Here is a 14,510-nt window from a genome sequence, read left to right on the forward strand (position 1 = left end):
ATCCAGAACCTAAGGTGGTTGGTTCAAATCCCAGCGTCCCATGTGGTCCCCCGTGCCTGCCAGGAGCTATTTCTGAGCAGATAGCCAGGAGTAACCCCTGAGCACTGCCAGGTATGGCCCAAAAACCAATTAAAAAAAAAAAAAAAAAGGTTTTTGTGTATAACATCAAAAGCTTCAGAGAAAAGGGTCTGCTGTCTAGTAAGTTATAAAGTAAACCAACAACCACTATAGGTAAATCACAAAATTATAGGGCGGAAGAGACAGCATGGAGGCAAGGCGTTTGCCTTTCATGCAGAACAGTGACTCAAATCCTGTCATCCCACATGGTCCCCTGTGCCTGCCAGGGGCAATTTCTGAGCGTAGAGCCATAAGTAACCGCTGAGTGCTGCCTGGTGTGACCCAAAAACCAAAAACCAAATAAAAAAAATTATAGAGAAAAAATATTATTTTTATTCAAACAGATAAAATGTTTTAAACATTTCCCACATAGGTAGAATTTCATTTTGTTTTGCTACTTTTCCCTTATAACAAAGAAACAAATATTCGAAGGAAAGAAAGAAACTTAAAAGGACTTATTCGGGGCCCGGAGAGATAGCACAGCGGCGTTTGCCTTGCAAGCAGCCGATCCAGGACCAAAGGTGGTTGGTTCGAATCCCGGTGTCCCATATGGTCCCCCGTGCCTGCCAGGAGCTGTTTCTGAGCAGACAGCCAGGAGTCACCCCTGAGCACCGCCGGGTGTGGCCCAAAATAAAAAAAAAAAAAAAAAAAATCACTTCTAGGGCCCGGAGAGATAGCACAGCAGCGTTTGCCTTGCAAGCAGCAGATCCAGAACCAAAGGTGGTTGGTTCGAATCCCGGTGTCCCATATGGTCCTCCGTGCCTGCCAGGAGCTATTTCTGAGCAGACAGCCAGGAGTAACCCCTGAGCACCGCCGGGTGTGGCCCAAAAACCAAATAAATAAATAAATAAATAAATAAATAGATAGATAGATAGATAGATAGATAGATAGATAGATAGATAGATAGATAGATAGATAGATAGATAGATAGATAGATAAATAAATAAATAAATAAATAAATAAATAAATAAATAAATAAAAGGACTTATTCCACATACTTTTTCTTTTACCAGTGCTAAGGATTAAATCCAGACACATACATGCAAGGCTGATGCTCTAACACTGAGCTACATCTCCATCCCTAAGAATATATACCAGATAACAATTTTTCAAATAAGTCTACATCTATAGCATATATTATTATGATAATTTGGGGGAGTTGGGGCCACACCCAGTGATGCTCAGGGTTTACTCCTGGCTATGCACTCAGAAATCGCTCCTAGATTGGGAGACCATATGGAACGCCAGGAAACTGAACTGCAGCCCATCCTAGGCTAGCACTGGCAAGGCAGACGCCTTTCCACATATGCCACCACTCCGGCAACTATTATGATAATTTTTTTTTTTGGGTCACACCCGGCGGTGCTCAGGGGTGACTCCTGGCTGTCTGCTCAGAAATAGCTCCTGGCAGGCACGGGGGACCATATGGGACACCGGGATTCGAACCAACCACCTTTGGTCCTGGATCGGCTGCTTGCAAGGCAAACGCCGCTGTGCTATCTCTCCGGGCCCTATTATGATAATTTTTAACTTATCTATAGTACTATAATGAATGAACATGAGATGCTCTAGATCAGGGGTCCTCAAACTTTTTAAACAGGGGGCCAGTTCACTGTCCTTCAGACTGTTGGAGGGCCAGATTATAGTAAAAACAAAAATTATGAACAAATTTCTATGCACACTGCATATATATTTAGAAGTGAAGAAACAAAATGGGAATAAATACAATATGTGGCCTGCAGGCCATAGTTTGAAAACCCCTGCTCTAGATCAATACTTATATCCTAGGCAGAAATAGATTAGTGGTTTTCAATCTCTCTCAACCTATAAACCAACACCAGTTCATGGACCAGTAGTTGAATGAAGTTGATATCCACAAGGGAAGCCAATTGGGTTGGTTCCTTCATTCTCTGTCCAACTAGGTGTATTAGACTGCTCTAATATAATGCTATTTTTAAAAAGGACTTTATGGGTCCAAGAGATAGCACAGCAAGTAGGGCACTTGCCAAACCAGTCATGTGGTCCTCTGAGCCTGCCAGGAGTGATTCCTCAGTTCAGAGGCAGAAGTCATCTTGTGCACCACCAACAACAACAACAATAATAAAGGATTTTATATGTTTTAGGTAAAATCTAAAATAAAACAGGAAAGAATACAGCACATTTCATTTAAATAACACTGATCTGGAGCCGGAGAGACAGCATGGAGGTAAGGCGTTTGCCTTTCATGCAGAAGGTCATCGGTTCGAATCCCAGCATCCCATATTGTCCCCCGAGCCTGGCAGGAGCGATTTCTGAGTGTATAGCCAGGAGTAACCCCTGAGTGCTGCTGGGTGTGACCCCCCCCCAAAAAAAAAAATAAATAAATAACGCTGATCCTAGAAAGCATTTCTAGTTAACTCTTGGTTCCTGCAAAAACAATGGTTAGTTGACCCTTATGGTGCTTTCTTTTTTTTTTTTTTTGGTTTTTGGGCCACACCCGGCGGTGCTCAGGGGTTACTCCTGGCTGTCTGCTCAGAAATAGCTCCTGGCAGGCACGGGGGACCATATGGGACACTGGGATTCGAACCAACCACCTTTGGTCCTGGATCGGCTGCTTGCAAGGCAAACGCCTCTGTGCTATCTCTCCAGGCCTATGGTGTTTTCTTTAGGATTTCATCAGAACAGAAAATAATAAGAGCCAGAGTAATAAATAGTACAGCAGGTAGGGCACTTGCCTTGCAAACGGCCAACCCCAGGTCAATGCCCATCCACTCCTCATGGCCCCCAAAGTCCGCCAGGAGTGATTCCTAAGTACAGAGCCAAGAGCAATGTTGAGTGTGCTCCCCCTACCGCACCCCCCAAAATAGCAAAATATCTTCAATGAGATTCTAAAGATAATAGGTCAAGGATGTGTAGTTCAGTACTTGTCCTACAAGTGGGAGGCTATGGGTTCACTCCCCAGCATCATACACACAAAAGCATGCATAGTAAAAGCAAAACTGCATACCTTATGTAACTCAGAAGATGAAGGCTTTCTCCTTTTTCTTTCTGTGACAATTTCTACAAAAAATAGCAAACGTTATTTAATATTTATACAAGATAAAAACTATGTAATTTTTCTTTTGTGGGGCCAGGCAAATAGTACAGTGGGTAGGGGTAGGGTGCTTGCTTGCCTTGCACATGGCTGCCCCAAGTTTAGTATACATTCTATGTGGTCCTCTGATATGGTTACCTATATGGTTACCCCTGAACAGCACAGGGTATAGCCCAAAACAAAATAAATTATTTTATAGTAATCTTTTTTATAGTAATCTTATTCTTAAATTCTGATAGATTCAGTACACTGATATATTTAACAGAACCTATGGTACTAAGCATAAGCTCAAAAATAATCAAGAGGGATGGGGCCAGAGAGATAGTATGGAGATAAGGCATTTGCCTTACATGCAGAAGGACAGTGGTTCAAATCCCAGCATCCCATATGGTCCCCAGAGCCTGCCAGGAACGATTTCTGAGCAGTAGACCCAGGAGTAACTCCTGAGCACTGATGGTGTGACCCCCCCCAAAAAAAAAAACCAAGAGGGGCCGGAGAGATAGCATGGAGGAGGTAGGACATTTGCCTTGCATGCAGAAGGACGGTGGTTTGAATCCCGGCATCCCATATGGTCCTCCAAGCCTGCCAGGAGTGATATCTGAGCATAGAGCCAGGAGTAACCCCTGAATGCTGCTGCGTGTGACACAAAAACAAAACCAAGATGGCACAGCAGTAGGCGTTAGCCTTGCACTCAGCCGATCAGGACAGACGGTAGTTCAAATTCTGGCATCCATATGGTCCCACAAGCCTGCCAGGAACTACTTCAGAGCATAGAGCCAAGCGTAATCCCTGGGCACTGCTGGGTGCGACCCAAAAACAAAATAATAATAATAATCAAGAGGGGCCAAATAGGTGGCACAGCAGAAGGGCGTTAGCCTTGCACTCAGCCGATCTGGATGGACGGTAGTTAGAATCCCGCATCCCATTTGGTCCCCCATGCCTTCCAGAAGCAATTTCTGAGCGCAGAGCCAGGAATATTCCCTGAGAACCACTGGGTGTGATCCAAAAACAACAACAAAATAATAATAATCAAGAATAATAAATTCTCCGAAGATGTATCTGACAAATAGATGCTAAAGCAATAGTACAGTGGAGCGTTTGCCTTACAAACAGCTGAGCAGGGTTCAATCCCTGACATCTCATATCCCCTGTGCAGTCAGCAGTAATTACTGAGTACAGAATCAGAAATAAACCCTGAGCAATGTTGAGAGTGACCCAAAAGGAAAAAAAAAAACTCAGAATATATAACAATAGAAAAAAGAGGGGCCGGGCGGTGGTGCTAAAGGTAAGGTGCCTGCCTTGCCTGCGCTAGCCTTGGATGGACCGCGGTTCGATCCCCCGGTGTCCCATATGGTCCCCCAAGCCAGGAGCAACTTCTGAGCACATAGCCAGGAGTAACCCCTGAGCGTTACCGGGTGTGGCCCAGAAACCAAAAAAAAAGAGTAACCACTGGGGCCAGATAGATAGCATGGAGGTAAGGCACTTGCCTTTTGTGCAGAAGGTCGATGGTTCGAATCCTAGCATCCCATATGGGTTTCCCTATTTCTTTCTTCTTTTGGGTTACACCCAGCAGTGCTCAAGGGTTACTCCTGGCTGTCTGCTCAGAAATAGCTCCTGGCAGGCACGGGGGACCATATGGGACACCGGGATTCGAACCAACCACCTTTGGTCGTGGGTCGGCTGCTTGCAAGGCAAACACCGCTGTGCTATCTCTCCAGGCCCAGCATCCCATATGGTCCCCAGTGCCTGCCAGGGGCTATTTCTGAGCATGGAGCCAGGAGTAACCCCTGAGCACTGCTGGATGTGACCCCCCCCCCCCGAAAAAAAAAAAAAAAGAAACCACTGAGGGGCCAGAGTGATAATGAAGCGGTAGATCATTTGCCTTGCATGCAGCTGACCCAACACGGACCTGGGTTCGATCCCCTTAGTCCCTATGGTCCCCCGAGCCAGGAGCAATTTCTTAGCGCATAGCCAGGAGTAACCCCTGAACACTGCTGGTGTGAGCAAAAACCAAAAAAAAAAAAAAAAAAAAAAAAAAACCAGAGTAACCACTAAATATCATTAATGTGGCCCCAACTGCATCCCTTCCCCCAAAAAAAAACTTAATCATAAATTTTATGGCAAAAGCATTCGATGAACACTCAAATGTTGGTTAAATCTTTTTTTTTGGGGGGGGGTCACACCCAGCAGCACTCAGGGGTTACTCCTGGCTCTATGCTCAGAAATCGCTCCTGACAGGCTCTGGGGAACCATATGGGATGCCAGGATTGCAGGATTGGAACCACCGTCCTTCAGCAATCGAAGCAAATGCCCTATCTCCTATGCTATCTCTCCGGCCCCATGTTAAATCTTATTATCAAATTATTTAGTGATATGGAGAAGGGGAAAGAAAAGTCTTAGGATCTGGGAAAAAATCTAAAAACCACTCTCAATTTAGTATAGAGATTAAGCTCTAATAGACTAAGCACAGGCCTTGCATCAAAGTAGTCTGGTTTAATCCCTAGGAGCAACCAACAAGCATTAAACCAAAAATAGTCCCTAAATCCCTGGGTAAAACTGAAAAAAAACATACAAAACCAAAAATACTGCAGTTGTTCTACCTATCCATACAGATGCTAACAGCTTTGACTTCCTCAACACTTTCCAAACAATCTTATTTTAATTTTTTGAACTCTTTCAAGTAGCATATATATGGGGAGGGAGGATTTGTTTGGGGGTGTTTCTGTTGTTTTTGAGTCACAAACTCAGGGGTCACTCCTAGCTCTACACTCAGAAATCGCTCCAGGCAGGCACTGGGAACCATATGGGATGCCGGGATTCAAACCACACCTGTCCTGTACTGGCTGCAGGAAAGGCAACCACCCTACTGCTGTGCTATTTCTCCAGTCCCAAATATTTCTTTTATTGACTGACTCATCATTGGTTATGTTTACTCACACATTCTGTTTTGTGATGGATTTTTCAAGTGAAGGCAGTTCTAGATATGGAATAATGATAGAATAATGAAGATGGAAGTGGGTTAATATAAACAAGCAATGACTAAAATTGTTATATCAAAGACTCCATGTCAAATATGGAAAGGCCAACAAAGATATATATATCACCTGTCAATCAGTCCTCCAGTGGGTGATGCACTTTATTGATATTTATTTTCAGAGGACACCTCTGTTCATTTTTTTTTGTTTTTGTTTTTTTTTTTTGTTTTTGGGCCACACCCGGCGGTGCTCAGGGGTTCCTCCTGGCCTCTCTGCTCAGAAATAGCTCCTGGCAGGCATGGGGGACCATATGGAACACCAGGATTCGAACCAACCACCTTTGGTCCTGGATGGGCTGCTTGCAAGGCAAACATCGCTGTGCTATCTCTCCGGGCCCACCTCTGTTCATTTTTAATTTTGATTCTATAGTTTACAAAATTGTTAAAAATGGCTTCCCAGGGGCCAGAGCGACACAGCAGTAGGGCATTTGCCTTGTATGCAGCGGAACTGGGACAGACCTGGGTTCTATCCCCGGTTTCCCATAGGGTCCCTTGGCCTGCCAACAGGAATTTCTGAGCACAGAATCAGGAATAACCCCTGAGCACAGCTGAGTGTGGCCCAAAAAAATAAATGAGTACATATGCTTATAAATAAAAAGCTAAAAAAGAAGTTTCCCATGCACTTAATTCCAACACCATACCACCAATCACCAGTGTACCCACCTCACTCACCCAGGAAACCCAGTCCTCTTTCTTTCAAACCCACCAATAACAACTCAACTGTGTAGATCAGCTCTTCTATTGTTACCACTGGCCCTTTATTGCTAACTGGCTTTGTAAATTTTAAGCCCCACGCATTAATGAGGTATTTCTGTATCTATCCTTGTACTTCTGATTGACTTCCATGTTATATACATCCATGTAATATAAACTCCATAATTCTGTCCTTTCTTAGAGTTGCAGAGTATTCTACTACCACAACTTCTCACAACTTTTTTTTTTCAGGCCACACCCATTTGATGCTCAGGGGTTACTCCTGGCTAAGCCCTCAGAAATTGCCCCTGGCTTGGGGGGACCATATGGGATGCCAGGGGATCGAACGGTGGTCCTTCCTTGGCTAGCGCTTGCAAGGCAGACACCTTACCTCTAGCGCCACCTCGCCGGCCCCCTACCACAACTTCTTGATCCATTCATCTCTAGGTGGACATCTAGGTCTCACTATTGTTCTAAGTGCAGTGATGAAGACAAATGTGAATATATTCTTTCTAAATTCTTTTTGGGGGGCACACCCATTTGACGCTCAGGGGTTACTCCTGGCTATGCACTCAGAAATCGCCCCTGGCTTGGGGGGACCATATGGGACAGCAGGGGCTGGAACAGCGGTCTGTCCTACGCTAGTGCTTGCAAGGCAGACACCTTACCTCTAGCACCACCTTCCCGGCCCCTCTTTCTAAATTTTTTGAGGATAGATGCTGTTGGGCACGGGTATGTGTGTGTGTGTGTGTGTGTGTGTGTGTGTGTGTGAGAGAGAGAGAGAGAGAGAGAGAGAGAGAGAGAGAGAGAGAGAGAGAGAGAGAGAGAGAGAGAGAGAGAATGCAAATCACAGAAGCGATTTATTTGCTTAGCTACTAAGGGTCCAGACTGTCCACCTGGCAGCTGGCTTCCAGTCAAGGATCCCAAAACACTATTCTACTCAGCTTATATAAATATACAGCATCGGGCTGGAGAGGTGGTGCTAGAGGTAAGGTGTCTGCCTTGCAAGCACTAGCCAAGGAAGGATCGCGGTTCGATCCCCCAGCGTCCCATATGGTCCCCCCAAGCCAGGGGCAATTTCTGAGCGCTTACCAGGAGTAATCCCTGAGCATCAAATGGGTGTGGCCCAAAAAACAAAAACAAAAAAATAATAAAAATATACAGCATCAATCTAGACACACCCCGTGACTTTCCTATTGGCACCTGCCACATTTCAAAGAATACAACTTCTATTTCATTGGGTCCCACTTAATGTTACAATTCAGACAGCCTGATTCCATGGTAACAGACATTGCCGTAAGTGTCCCCTTTTACCAATCTCTTCCACTCTATGCCAACACGGGACTCCCAGCCATCTGATCCCGACTGGTGGTCCCCCTAGGTCTCCAGTTCTCATCTGAAGGTCACATTCCCATAGGCATACAGGCTGACAAAGAGAGTACAGAAGCTAATAAGCAGTATAGCAAAAAGCAGAAACTTTCACAGGAACAGCAGAATTCTCAAAGTCCCACAATGCCAAGACACATTACTCTATTCCTATTTTTTTGGACATTGCTTTCCATAGATTCTGAACCAGATGACATTCCCACCAGCAGAACATAAGAGTTTCTTTCTCACTGCAACCTTGCCGACACTGGATGTATCTCTACTTTCTGATCTATGCCATTCTCACTGGCATGAGATATCTCATTGTTGTTTTGATTTGTATCTACCTAATCTGAATGATGACAAGCAATTCTTCATATCCCTGTTGACCCTCTGTATGTCTCCTTTTAAAAAGTGTCTATCCATCATCTTGCCCTTTTGTGAATGGGGTCGTCAAACAGCACATATTTACTGAATGTCTATCATGCACCTCATATTGTATGAGGCAATGGAATAAATACAGTGCGTAAGTTAAGCACAGTCCAAATTTTCCAGGAACTTACAATTTACTTGACTATATAACAGATAACATAAGATAATGGCATTTCTCTATAAAATGTTGTATAAGCTATCTTTCATATTAATAAAGTAATTCACAGACAGAATGGTCAATTTACTGCTTTATTCTTAGCAAACATTTTTTCTTGACGTATTTATTTTAATTAAAAATACACTTCTTGGGACCCGGAGAGATAGCACAGCGGTGTTTGCCTTGCAAGCAGCCGATCCAGGACCAAAGGTGGTTGGTTCGAATCCCGGTGTCCCATATGGTCCCCCGTGCCTGCCAGGAGCTATTTCTGAGCAGACAGCCAGGAGTAACCCCTGAGCAACGCTGGGTGTGGCCCAAAAAACAAAAAAAAAAGTAATTTTGGAGAAAAATCTTGTACGATTCAATCACATTTGCAATGTTGCAATGTGTTATAGGTATGGATTTAACTACCCACTGATACATGTTTATGTTTTTCTAGGAGTTTAAAGAGTTAAAAATTAATTCTAACAGATAGACTACAACTTACCCAAAAGTCAACATGGATGCCTGAGTTCCTTTTGCTCTAGATCAAAGGGCTAATCTCAGTTACCCAGGTAGCTAGGTTTCAGTTTCTAGCACTGCATGGTCCTAGATCCCTCACACACACACACACACACACACACACACACACACACACACACACACACACACACACACACACACACACACACACACACACACTACTCACGATCCCTTCAAACAGGAAAAAGAAAAAAGAAAAACCCACAAACAACAAGCCAAAATAGCTCTCTTTGCACACCATCAGCGTATCATTTGGGGGAGGATTACACAGTTGAAATGGAAGTGGTAATTTCACTATGACATTAATTCCACTAGGTATGTTAACTAAAACAATTCTGAGACAAGAATTTTATTTTGCCCAAAGAGACAGTAAGGCACTTGCCTTGCAAACAGTAGACCCCAGGCTAACATTCACAGCATTGCAAATAGTCCCTCTTGTTTAAGCAGTGGTCAGTGAGCAATGGCAGGAATAGCCCGAGTATGGCTGAGAATGAAATTCTATACTAAAGTTTTTGATGACTTTTCTGGGGGGTTGGTTTAGTTTTGTTTTGTTTTGTTTTTGAGGCACACACGATGGTAGTTAAGGCTTACCCTTGGCTGATTTGGGGGACCATAAGTAGTGCCTGAAATCTAATCTGGGTCTGCCACATAGAAAGCAAGAACCTTACCACTTTACTATCTTTCTGACCCAGTTTTTGATGACTTTAATTTTCAACTAAGTAGCTTTCCTCAGACTATCAAAAATAAATGAATAAATGTGAGAAAGTGTTTTTTGTTTTATTTTTCTTCCCTGTCTCCCCCCACCCCCGAGAAAGTTTTTACTTATATAAATTATAGTACAGTGGATAGGGCATGCATCTATAGATAGATAGCTGTCATGCATACAACTGGTCTGGATTCAATCCCCAGCACATTGTATGGTCCTCCAAAGAGCAACAAAAGTGATTCCTGAGTGTAGAGCCAGGAGTAAACCCTGAGCACCACTGAGTGTGACCCAAAAAACAAGAATAAAACAAATACAAAAAATATGCTTTCTCGTCAATTTTATATCACACACACACACACACACACACACACACACACACACACACATTTTCTAGCTATGCCAGGAATTAAATTCACAGTTTCAAACATGCAAAGGAAATGTTCTACAGCTTTTCATGCAGGAGGTCCTGGTTAAATACCCAGCACTTCATGTTCCCCCAAACATTGTCAGGAGTGACCCTAAGCAGAAACAGAAATAGAGACTGTAGGAGTAGCTCTGTTTGAGTAGCTCAAACTGAGCTGTTTGGTGTAGTCCAAAAATAATAAAAATAATAAACAATTTGCTAGATGATAATACAGGTGGCAAGGTCATGAGTTCAAGCCCCAGCACTGTCCCTGCATGCAGAGCAAACGCCCTACCTGCTGTGCTATCGTTCTGGCTCCTAGCTTCAAGAGTTAAGATTTGGGGCTGATGCGATAGCATAGTGGGTAGGCCTTTTGCCTTTCACGCAGCTGACCCAGATTCGATCCCCTGACATCCCGTACGGTTCCACTGAACCTGCCAGGAATGATTTTTGAGAGCAGAATCTTTTAAATTCTTTTTGTTGTTGTTGTTGTTGTTTTTTGTTTGGTTTTGGTTTTTGGGTCAACACCAGGCAGCACTCAGGGGTTTCTCCTGGCAGGCTCAGGGGACCATATGGGACGCCGGGATTTGAACCACCGACCTGCATGCAAAGCAAATGCCTTTCCTCCATGCTATCTCTCCAGCCCCAAGAATCTTTAAATTCTCGAGCTTTATTAAAGTTCTCTAATTTAGTGCAACAAGTTGTTTCACCAAGTATTAACAGAAATGCTATATTTGTTTCAACAAATGTAAATGCTACACTTGCAAGCGGAATCATTTAACTTAATGTCTGATTAGTTAATGTCTACTGTTCAACTTTAATACCATCAACTTTTTTTTTTTTTGGACTTTTGGGTCACACATAGCAGCACTCAGGGGTCACTCCTGGCTCTATGCTCAGAAATCGCTCCTGGCAGAGTCAAGGGACCATATCAGATGCCGGGATTCGAAGCACCGTCCTTCTGCATGCAAAGCAAACGCCCTACCTCCATGCTATCTCTTTGGCCCGTCTTTTTTTTTAACTTCATTCATTTATTAATTGATTGATTGATTGATTGGTTGGTTGGTTGGTTTCTGGCCCACACCCAGAGGCGGAACTCAGGGATTACTCCTGGCCCTGCACTCAGAAATCACTCTTGGCAGGCTGGGGGACCATATGGGATGCCGGGAATTGAACCAGGTCCCTCCCGGGTCAGCCGCATTCAAGGCAAATGCCCTACTGCTGTGCTATTTCTCCGGCCTGCAAAGGATGCTTTCTTGCAGATTTCATCAGGCATTAATGTCTCCAGGATGCCAGGATGAGACCCACTCACCCCAAAAAAGGGTATGTATATAATACCAGATAAACAATGTGTGTTTTTCCCTAATGGGTTGCTTTCACTTGAAACTGGAAAGGGGAGAGGTGAGCTATAGTATATTATATTTGGAATAAACCTGCTCTACTTGGAGGCATGTATGCTCAAAGTAAATAATGTCTTCCTAATAGACACAAAAAATAACACTGCTTTTCAATTAAGGCAATATTTTTTTTTCCAGAGATTCATAAACACACCCCTTTAACAATGCAGGCAGAAAAACAATATGAGGGGCCAAAACAATAGTGCTTGCCTTACCCGGGCTATCCAGCGCTATCCAAGGATGAACCACGGTTCGATCCCCCAGCGTCCCATAGGGTCCCCCAAGCCAGGAGCAATTTCTGAGCATACAGCCAGGAGTAACCCCTGAGCCATCACTGGGTGTAGCCCAACAAAGCAAAATAAATAAAGAAAGAAAATGAAGTAACTGATTTATTTATTGCTGTTTGCATATACAGTATTTTAAGCTTATTATCAAATAGTTTGGTCATCTCCTCTTCCTAGGTGGCCATAGTGCTAACCTCACTTGAAGGAGATGTTTGAGAGCTGAGATGTTTGACAAAAATCTGTTGACCAGGAGGAGTTCCACCTGTTATCTAGTAATCGCACTTCTTTTATGTTTCCAAGAATGGAATACCCAAAACTTAACCGCAAAGGGATCACCAAAGCCAAACTAGGTTGAAGATAGATAGATAGATGATAGATTGATAGATAGATAGATAGATAGAGAGAGAGAGATAGATAGATAGATAGATAGATAGATAGATAGATAGATAGATAGATAGATAGATAGATAGATAGATAGATAGATAGATAGATAGATAGATAGATAGATAGATAAGTTTGGGGCCATTTGTGGAAGAAGATTGACACAGATAGTGGGAAGGGTCCTGCCTCACTGTCTAACTCAAATTTAACGATGAAGGTTTCTGTTGATCACAATTGTTAGAATAAAATTTTTAAAAGATGTATAAAAAATGTGCTTTATAAAGATGACTTTGAATTCTTTGTTCGATTTTGGGGGATTACTTTTAGAAGCAGCTGTAGAAAGTTTGGAAAAAGAAAGAGGTTACTTTCTTAAGGGGGAATCTGTTCTGTTAGAACTGGGTAAATAGGGGCCTGAGCAATAGCTTGCCTTGCACAAGTGGCTGTCCCAGGATGGATCTGGGTTCGATCCCTGGTGTCCCATATAGTCCCTCCCAAGCCAGGAGTGATTTCTGAGCGCGTAGCCAGAAGTAACCCCTGAGTGAGTTTCAAAGAGTATGGCCCAAAAACCAAAACCAAGGAAAAAAAAGAACTAGGTAAATAAAAAATAAATTAAAAAAGTATGCTTTATAAAACATGGCATCAAATTCTTCAAGTATTTTTGGGGGGTGATCCCTTTTAGCAGCAGCTATAGAAGTTTGGAAAAGAAATAAGATTACTTCCATAAAGTGGGGGGGAGAAAGGCCTGCTCTGCAAGAACTGGGGTGCAAGAACACAAGTGTCAATTAGCAAGCTCCACCCCTCCTTCTCCTGTGCACAAGCTGAGTCTCCCCGCCCCCCACCCACCCCCACCCCCCAGAGAGAAGCAATCAGCAAAGGGAAGGAAAAAAAAATGTTTAAGGAGGCCGAAGAGAATAGCATGGAGGTAAGGTGGTTCGAATCCCGGCATCCCATATGGTCCCTGTGAGCCTGCAGGAGCAATTTCTGAGTGTAGAGCCAGGAGAAACCCCTGAGCACCTGCTGGGTGTGACCCAAAAACAAAAACAAGAAAAAAATAGAAGAAAATAAGGATTAGGCAAAGTGGGACCTGGGTGGAAAGAGGAGGAAGGCGTGGCAACCCGGGGAGGCAGCGTGTAGGAGGAGGCAGAGGAGGAGGGCAAAGGGGGAGAGGGAGCTGGGGCGGCCTGGGGTGGGGTCCCCTCCGTCCCCCCAAAGCAGGGAGGGGTATGCCCTGGGAGTCTCCTCTGCCCTCCTCCCATTGTGCTCCTCCCTTCCCCCCCTCCCGCGCCAGTGCTCCCTCCCCCCTCCGTCCCAGCCCCTGGGGCGCAGAGCCAGCCAGGGGCCCTCGGACGTGAGCACCGGGAGGAGCCAGATTGCTCGGGGCCTCGTCCCCCCGCGCTCACCGGAGGACGCCCGCCGCCTCCCAGCCTTGCCCCGGTCCATTCTGGCTGCAGCTCCAGCTCCAGCTCCAGCTTGAGTCGCAGGCGCAGGCGCTGTCACCCTGGGACCCTTCAGCCTCGGGGGGAGGGTAGGAGCGAAAAAAAAAAAGGCCTGCGAAGGGCCCGCCGCGCAGGCGCAAGACCGGCGTCGCAGCAGCAGCAGCGCCTCCGGCCGGAAGTGACTCCCGGGCCCTCTCTTTCTCACTTCCGCCTCTACTCGGAAGTCACTACTCGCGACTTATTTTCTGCTCGGGGCTGGGACCTTGGTTTCTTTATGTTTTGGTTTGGTTTCTTGCACCCGGAAATCATTTCCTGGGACTTATTTTTTGCTGCTGGGCTGGTAGCTTTTTCTTTCTTTTTTTGTTTTTCTTTCTTTATTCCTTTTTCTTTTTTTTCTTTTTTCTATTTTTTCTTTTCTTATTTTCTTTTTTTTTTTTTTACTCGGAAATCACTTCCTGGGACTTATTTTTTGCTCCTGACCTGGTAGCTTTTTTTTCTTTTTTATTTTAT

General features: G+C 44.3%; 1 protein-coding gene across 1 annotated transcript in view; it reads right to left on the reverse strand.

Moving 5' to 3' along the window:
- Positions 1 to 13,820, reverse strand: part of SENP7 (SUMO specific peptidase 7) — a 115,447-nt gene extending 101,627 nt beyond the window's left edge. Inside the window, exons 1-2 of the mRNA XM_049785597.1 lie at positions 13,649 to 13,820; positions 3,104 to 3,156 (exon numbers count right to left, since the gene is read on the reverse strand). Coding sequence (XP_049641554.1) covers positions 3,104 to 3,156; positions 13,649 to 13,820 — 225 coding nt within the window. The remainder of the gene's footprint in view (positions 1 to 3,103; positions 3,157 to 13,648) is intronic.
- Between the last annotated feature and the right edge of the window lie 690 nt (positions 13,821 to 14,510).

The sequence above is a fragment of the Suncus etruscus genome, chromosome 13 (assembly GCF_024139225.1).
Source record: "Suncus etruscus isolate mSunEtr1 chromosome 13, mSunEtr1.pri.cur, whole genome shotgun sequence".
NCBI lineage: Eukaryota > Metazoa > Chordata > Mammalia > Eulipotyphla > Soricidae > Suncus > Suncus etruscus.